The 8,829-nt window shown below is 41.8% G+C and overlaps 2 protein-coding genes across 2 annotated transcripts; both read left to right on the plus strand.

Moving 5' to 3' along the window:
- Window positions 1-538: 538 nt before the first annotated feature.
- LOC136515281 (uncharacterized) lies at window positions 539-1,711 on the plus strand. The gene has a single exon (XM_066508921.1). It carries the CDS (start codon window positions 539-541, stop codon window positions 1,709-1,711), a length of 1,173 nt encoding a protein of 390 aa, XP_066365018.1.
- A 1,583-nt stretch (window positions 1,712-3,294) lies between these two features.
- Window positions 3,295-8,597, plus strand: LOC136518028 (pseudouridine-5'-phosphate glycosidase-like). Its single transcript, XM_066511677.1, has 12 exons — window positions 3,295-3,511; window positions 3,679-3,789; window positions 4,070-4,152; window positions 4,433-4,492; window positions 4,612-4,672; window positions 5,013-5,119; window positions 5,897-5,974; window positions 6,901-6,946; window positions 7,407-7,527; window positions 7,602-7,687; window positions 7,951-8,034; window positions 8,306-8,597. The coding sequence occupies exons 1-12, from the start codon at window positions 3,448-3,450 to the stop codon at window positions 8,326-8,328; spliced, it is 924 nt and encodes a 307-aa protein (XP_066367774.1). The 5' UTR covers window positions 3,295-3,447; the 3' UTR covers window positions 8,329-8,597.
- The last annotated feature ends 232 nt before the right edge of the window (window positions 8,598-8,829 follow it).

Genomic DNA, 8,829 nt, shown 5'->3' on the forward strand with positions numbered 1-8,829 from the left:
ACGCCGATGTGTTTGCTTGGAAACCTGCAGACATGCCGGGGGTACCATGGGAGAAGATCGAGCACTCCTTGAATGTCTCGCCGACCGCCAAACCGATCAAGCAGAAACTTCGCCGATTCGCGCCAGACAAGAAGGAGGCTATTAGGGTAGAAATAAAACGGCTCTTAGCTGCCGGGTTTATAAAAGAAGTGTATCATCTAGATTGGTTAGCAAACCCTGTTCTCGTTCGAAAAAAGAATAAAGAATGGACAATGTGCATTGATTATACTGATCTTAACAAACACTGCCCTAAAGACCCCTTTGGCTTGCCTCGGATAGACATTAGAAACAAATGGTTTTGATAGACATTAGAAACATGTTGTAGTCTATGGGGAAGGACATAAGGTCATTTCCTCTTCTAGATATTGATCACTCATACGACGATGCCAGCCATATTCCTCGTGAGATATTTGAGGAAGCTAGCGTTGAGTAGAATCCCAAAGATGTGCTATTGTGCGACTCACTCAACATCGAGCAAAGGTCTACCTATGGTGAGATAATGGCCGCTGTTTGCAGCAAACAAGGCGGGTTGTTCTTTGTGGATGGACCTAGTGGGACAGGAAAGACATTTTTGTATAGTGTACTTCTCGCAAAACTACGCAACCAGGACAAGCTTGTCGTGGCTATAGCTACATCTAGAGTCGCAGCAGCCATAATGCTAGGTGGGAGGACGGCCCACTCGCATTTCAAGATACCCCTCACTCTTCAAGAGGGCAGTTGCTGTAGCTTCACAAAACAGAGTGGTACTGCCAAGTTGCTGCAGCAAGCAACTCTCATAATTTGGGACGGGGCATCTATGACAAAGAGGCAAAATATGGAAGCACTAGACAGCAGCCTACGGGATATAATGGACCGGTCAAACCTACCATTTGGTGGAAAGACTGTTGTCCTTGGTGGGGATTTCAGACAGGTCCTCCCTGTTGTGCGGAAAGGATCTAGAGCTCAAATAGTCGGTGCTTCTCTACGAATGTCGTATCTTTGGGAATCCATGCGCCACCTAAAGCTCGTCCGCAACATGAGGGCTCAGAGTGACCCGTGGTTTGCAGATTATCTATTGCGCATTGGTGGTGGAACGGAAGAGGTTAACAGAGATGGCAATGTACGTATTCCAGACGAGATATGTGTCCCGTACTCTGGAGATGCCGAGAAAGATCTTCATACATTGATCGACATCATCTTTCCTGATCTAAATGCAAACATGGAGGGCAAAGACTACATCACCACCAGAGTGATTTTATCTACACGTAACGATTGGGTGGACATGATCAATATGAAAATGATTGATATGTTCCAGGGCGGCGAGATGGTGTATCACAGTTTTGACTCCACGGTAGATGATCCACATAACTATTATCCATCAGAGTTCCTTAACAGTTTGACCCCCAACGGGCTGCCTCCACACGTCTTGAAGCTCAAGCTCGGGTGTCCTATCATATTGCTTAGGAATATTGACCCTGCCAATGGGCTATGCAACGGTACAATGCTGGTGGTGCGGGGGTTTCGAAGAAATACAATCGACGCTGAAATTATGGTGGGGCAGCATGCTGGGAAGCGGGTATTCATTCCTCGAATACTGTTATGCCCGTCTGATGACGAGATGTTCCTGTTCCAGTTTAAGAGGAAGCAGTTTCCTATCAGGCTGAGCTTTGCCATGACGGTCAACAAGTCATAGGGCCAAACTATACCGAACATGGGTGTGTACCTACCCGCACCGGTGTTCTCTCACGGTCAGTTGTACATTGCGATGTTTAGAGCCACGTCAAGAACCAATATTAAGATCCTTGCCCTCCCACCTGATGCGGAGGCACAAGAGGAGGAGGCCGAAAAGATAGAGAAGAAAAATGCTAAAAAGAATGTCGAGGGAAAAAATAAGAATGCGTCAAATAAAAAAGATAAGGATAAGAAGACCCTAATAGCGGATGGAACGTTGACAAAGAATATTGTATTTAAGGAGGTTTTAACGTCATAGGCGATGTAACAGAACATTACTAACGCATACAATGTATTTTTTCATTCAATTTATATTGTACAAATAATATCTCACTAATGCCATATTTGTTGCTGTTCCTAGGTATTTTTAAATGGTTTATCAGACTCTACACGGAGATGTTGTATATATACTTGTGCGATGGCATAATGAAAATTGAACCAGTGTTATATTATTGTTATAAAATGACACTTTAAGTGTTTTGTTCATAATATGTTCTCAAAACCATGAGTTTTGTCGACTTTTTCCACTTTTCTCATATGCCAATGTGGGATCAACCGAATTAGCACCTACATAATTACAAACATAAATTACTTGAATAAAACCAACGAAACAAGTTAGCGATAATAATGAACAATAGTGCTAAACAACACCATACCAGTGATCGTAGGATGGCACGATCGTAGTGGCGTTGGTTCCGCGCATTCAGGAGGATAGCTCCTTTGTATTTCCTATTGTTGCACCAGGGTCATTAGTTTGTGAGCACGAAAGAAATGGATATCGGAGATTTCTTCCTGCCAATATAAAACATTATCTTAGCCGCATCACGGAAAGGTCTATAAAGTAGAGTTTATGAGCCTGCGACGCCGCGCACTCCGTGACTGTGTTAAATTCATAAACTTTGCTTTTTGATTAAATGTCACTTTAATGTTGGTATTTAATTTTTACAGTATTATTATCTTATCGTACGATCAGTGTGTTTTTACTATAAAATGTTAGTTATAACAACGCATGGACACGCTATCTGGCTTTCATAAAAAACTGAAAAATACTACTTTTATACGCGTGTAGGTTATTTGGTCCCATATAAAGATCATGACGCCTTCGTATGGACCGGCATGGCCCATTCTACTCTTCCTCCCTCCATACAAAGATCATGATGTTGGCCCTGTTTGGATCCATGGGTTAGAGCTAGTTTAGGCTAGTTGGAGCTCAACTAGTCCTAAAGTAGCCAAACAGGAGGGCTAGAGTGGGTTATTTGCAACTAGCCCACCCTAAAAAACTATCCCCCAAAGAGGTGATTATTTGGGCTAGTTGGGGCTATTTGAGGTGGGGTCCACTGTTTTCTCTCTACTTTCACCCACACCAATGATTTGGAAAGCACATTTATTATCATTTTAACCCTTGTATCCAAACATCTCTTAGGCTAGAGTTAGTTCAGGACTAGTCCTAAGCTAGAAACTAACTCTAACGTCTAGCTGTGCTAGAGTATCCAAACAGGGCCGTTTTCGCTGTGCCGCCGCCCCGCCGCCCTTCTATTTATTTACCTTTAGCCGCCGCCGGCCGCCGCATAACCATCTGATCTGAAAAGTTTCCAGGCTTCTTTGGGCTCGGCCCGGCCCGGTCGCGAATTGCTGACTACTCTTACCTCCTCCGCCGCCGGCGTACGGTTGCAGACAGAACCGGCACAGCCGCCGAAGATGCCGATCGTGGTGGCGCCGGAGGTCGCGGTCGTCGCCCTCGAGTCCACCATCATCTGCCACGGTCAGCTTGCTCCTGCCTTTGCCATCCGTTTCCCTTTTCATTCGCGTCGCCTCCCTCTTCTGGCTAGCTTGGCGCATCAACGTTCGATTCGATTCGATTCAATTCCATGGCGTGCACCATTTAATGAATGTCCCTTGACTGCAACATGCTTCACGGGTCCCGTGTAGGTATGCCGTACCCGAAGAATCTCCAGACCGCCATGGAGGTGGAGGCCATCGTCAGGGACAATGGGGCTATCCCTGCCACCATAGCCATCCTAGACGGAGTTCCCCATGTCGGTCAGTTCTCAGCTTCTTCACGTGCTGTTGCTGGATTGCCTTCTTCTCGAATTTTGCTAGTATCCATTTCGTCCTTCCTTCACTCTTTGAATTTGGAGACATATTTCCTTCTTCTCAAGCTAGCACCCAAAACATCATTCTAGCTTTCTTTTTTTAGCAACCATGCATCTGCAAAACCATATTCGCAGTGACAAGACAACGTGATTATCCAAATTTCTAAGTCAAATTATACTGTAAATTTTACATTCTACCCTTGACACTATTCTTGTGATAATAATAGGCCTTAACAGCGAACAATTGAAGAGACTGGCTATAAGTGGAAGGCAATTTCAGAAGACGGCTAGAAGGGATATTGCCCATGTTGTGAGTGCCCTGTACACTAGAAACTATCCATTCTCAGGTTCCATGCTATCTGCTGTTCTTCTGCTATTTACACAAGAAAAAGGACACTTTACATGATTTATGCCTCAACAATCTGCCTCCTTGCTGACATAGAAGCAATGGAGACCTTTTTCGGCCACTATCTCCAAATCTGGGCGACCTTATGCATATATTTGTATTCCCTTTGTGTTTAACTGTCTTTTTATAGTTAGTCATATACCTATATTTGTTTCTTTCCTTTTTTTTTCTATCTATTTGACAGGTCGCATCTGGTGGCAATGGCGCAACAACAGTTTCGGCCACTATGTTCTTTGCTCACAAGGTGCTGAAAATATCTCTTCTAAAATCATTATACCTGTCTTGTTTATCTTGGCTTGATCTGATATCATTTCCATGTTAGTACCAACCACTCTAAATAAATTAAGCTCTTTCCAAATTCAGGTTGGCATACCGATTTTTGTTACAGGGGGAATAGGAGGTGTGCATAGACATGGTGAACAAAGTAAGCATTTTCTTATTGCGTACTTATTTTGCTGTATGTGTGACACTGGCAGGAAGTTGTTGTATCTTGGCTGCTTATGATTTATCTCTTTCAATCTCGTCTCTCGCACAGCTCTCTGTGACCCCCTAGTTAATGTATGATATTGATGATCTTCCATCAACTGCTGATTGATGGATTTAAACTCTGAAGCTGAAAGTTCATTGAATAAAATTTGTTCTCTCTCTTTTTTTTTTTTTGAAGCACAACATTCAGAATGCACAGTTAAACTAAACTAGCATTTGGGCATGGTCAAGCGACAAACAGTTGTACATTGATTGATGAAGTCACCATTTCGATGCAGCTATGGATGTCTCCTCAGACTTAACTGAACTTGGAAAGACTCCTGTAGCTGTTGTATCGGCAGGTGTGAAGTCCATTTTGGACATACAGCGGACACTTGAATACCTGGTAGTATACTTCTGTTTGCTGTCTTCCACGGATAACTTGGTTTAGTAGAATGAACTTTCATGTAGAATTGTATATTGCTTTCATCTTTAGCTGTTAAGATGTAAAATATGGATAGGATGTACTTGAGGAATGTGTTCAGGTTTTGTTATTGTTATAATGTTATGTGCACATATATGGGTCAAGACGACAACACTTGTGCATATCTGTCTGCGCAAGAGTTATTGAATAGTGAAATAAAGGTGTTGCCTGAATCTCGTCACTTCTCTTTGCATACTGAGCTGGATATGAAAGTAGGAAAGTGTGGGCTGGAAATGAGTTGATGCAAAATTAGATTAATTCATATGCAACTTCTGTCACCAGTACACAAAGGCTTTTTGTTGTAAGATACTGGTATGAAAAGTTGCATATGCATATGAATTAATCTAATTTTCTCACCACTATCTTTTAATTCGAAAAAAGAAGCACCTTTGCTTTGGAACTCACTTTTCCTTGGTTAGCACTTAACTCAATTGAAAGGGAACCAAAACGTAAACTTATTGGTGTTTGTTATTTTAAAGGGACCCATTTGTTCATGTCTATCCTGAATGACCTGAGATCATCTTTTCAGTAGAAGCTCACACAAAAGCTCTTGTGTTGCTTGACAATCGAGTCAATATGTGGTGCTTAATATGAGAGTAATATTGTAGAGTTTCGTTTGTGTTTCAGCAAGATACCGTGCAAGGTACAATGCTTTGCTCATGTTCAGTCGTGTGATCTTATTAGTCTATTGCATGACAGGAAACTCAAGGGGTTACAGTTGCTGCTTACAGAGCCAATGAATTTCCCGCATTCTTCACAGAAATTAGTGGATGCCAGGTAATACCTTTTCTTCTGTAAGATAAGATATTTGTCTTGTTGATACTTGGAATATAATTGCCATACCGCTGAAAGAGCCAAATGCTTTCATCTGAACCAACGGTGGCTTAGCATGATTCAATTGCAACTTAAGATTGTTCATAATTCAATGAAGTTGTGGTTTGTACACGGAGTGTAGTGAGGTTCGAAAGAGAAGGTTTGGTAAACTGCTTTATATATCTTTCAGTTTGGACAGTTCGCTAGAGCACAGTCATTGAAAACAGCTAACTTTAAGCTTTCAAGTTCAAGGCATAACCTTTTAAGTCTTCTGAGTTTCACCATCCTTGAATCGCCCTTCCTATTCACATCCTCATTGTTGTTTTCCTTTTACCCAGACTCTGCTATCTGTATCCTGTCCTGTAACTTCTAAACCCTCCCTTGTATCTGGCAGTGCTCCTTCTTATTTTTACTTTAAGAAAAAACTTTTTACTCTTTGTAATATTTGTTTTTTTCTCCTCCAACTGCATTTGTATTTATAAATGCTTCATGTGTCACATAGTCTATCAGCTAAGTGCTAAGGCAACTAGGCAAGTATGGAGATTTTTATATATGATTTTAGCTTAACAGGATTTTGCGCCACTTCTGTGCCTATGTTAGTCTAAAGGACATTTTCCTCATCTCAGTGTTTGACAACTATGCAATATGGCCTCTTGCAAATAATTCAGTAGAGTACATACTGCTGGTCTTGCAGTAATTTGGCACTATCACAGAATGATTAGATATGCAGTTAGGCCCTGTTGCAAGGGGTGCTTTTCTTGATTCTTATGGACTTTGGAGTTGAAACGTTCCTTGCAATATTCCTGCAATTTCTTTTTCATCCAAGCAGGCTCCAGTAAGTAACTCCTGTTCTGGATATTTATTGACATATACCTTTTTACCAAACGCAGGTGCCATGTCGTGTTGATTCTCCAGAAGAGTGTGCCAAAATAATATGTGAGTAGTAAATTACAACTTTTTTTGCTTTATATCCTTACTCACACTTTTCATGAGACGAACTTTTGGTAGTGACTTGATCCACCGATGAGCTTCTACTCCCTGAGTTATCTTATTTCTTGATTTTTACAGAGATATTAACTGGTATGTAGATAGAATCGTTTCGATATGTAGCACCCCGTTTTAAAATCTACAGCCAGACTACCGGATTAATAAGGTAGCTCCAAATTTGTGCGCTATAAATCCAAAATCAAAAGGCATCACTTAGAATGTTTGGATTCTTCTAATGTACAAAACTCTATCACATTACAAAGTCCAATTGGCAATCCACACATTGAGTTGTTCAAACTTTTGATGTTGTGCAGTATCTCCTTGTGCTTGCTAGCTTCTGCGCTGATTAGAATCTTGGTTGTCAGTGGTTCTAGAGTTCTTTGTTTGTAAGATTTCTGATTTCATGCAGATGCAAACAAGAACCTACATCTTGGTTCTGGGATTCTTATTGCAGCGCCTATCCCCAAGCAGCATGCAGCTTCAGGGAAAATTATAGAGTCTGCAATACAGACAGCTCTAAAGGAGGCAGAGTACAGTCTACATCTGCACTTCTGGTAATGATATAAAAATGATAGCTGATGAACTTTGCCATCTTTTTTCTCAGGGATAAAAGGATAATAGGAAATGCGATCACTCCCTTCATGCTTGAAAGAGTAAAACAACTAACTGGAGGATCTTCCTTGGAAGCTAGTATCCTATGACATTATCTGTATAATAGTTCCATTCGATGGCATATTATTAGGATGGTTGCATAACGTGCACCAAGAATTTTAAGCCTAGTTGCTGTATTCCACGGATATCCAATGCATTTCCAAATTTTTATTGTGCAATACCATATTGGATTTTGTGGGAAACAAAGGTTTACTGGGTATAATTACCATACAAAACCCATATTGGTTGTGTGCCCTTTTAGTTCCATTTATGCAAAGACAGTTCTCCTTAGTGATGTTCAGATATTGCACTTGTTAAGAATAATGCTCTTATTGGTGCGAACATTGCTGTTGCCCTGTCTAATCTTCAGCAAAGAGAAATGAACAGTAAGCTGCAATCACTTTTAGCACTAAATTTACATTTTGCCATATGTAGTGCTTATGATATCACACACATATCATGCTTCTTAATTTACTAGTGTTTTTGTAACGTCTCTTTCTTTGTGTTGTTTATAAAAAGAAAATAAAATTTAAAAAGAGATATGATTTGTAACTTGTATTAGATGTGGTGTTAAGCTAATCTTTTGGCTCCAATAACGCAAATCAATCTTGGTTCGTGTGGTTATGGCTTGATGAAATGTGAGTGTTTGAATAACAGGAATGGGAAGATCCGCGTTGTAGAGCCACACTCGCGGATGGAGTATTACAGGAAGCAATGGCGAGCCATTTCCGAGGATGGAAGCTACCTGCGGGTTGGAAACTGGATGTGATTGCGACGTGTCTGAGTCTGACAAGATTAGGATGCCTGTCACTTTGGCACTGTAATAAGCTGTACACTATCCATGTACAGTACTATACTACTTAGGGTCTGGTCGGTTGTCCTGGACTGGACCCACAACCATTCGAGCTTATCAAAACTGTACAAATTAGCGAACTATTCTAACTGGAAATCGTTCAAGGGACCTAATCTGAAGGAACCGAACGAGCCCTTAGGTATAGTTGGCCAACGGGCCGGCCCGGCCTGGATCCAGGCCAGGCACGGCCCGTAGGAGGTCGGGCTGGCACGGCACGCCGTGCCTCCCAGGCCGTGCCCTCCGGGTCTCGTGCTCGGCCTTCGGCCCAAGCACGGTTCTACGGGCCAAAATCCGTGTCGCCGTGCTAGTCCATATCCTGGTGCTCTTA

The sequence above is a fragment of the Miscanthus floridulus genome, chromosome 17 (assembly GCF_019320115.1).
Source record: "Miscanthus floridulus cultivar M001 chromosome 17, ASM1932011v1, whole genome shotgun sequence".
In the NCBI taxonomy this organism is placed as follows: Eukaryota; Viridiplantae; Streptophyta; class Magnoliopsida; order Poales; family Poaceae; genus Miscanthus; species Miscanthus floridulus.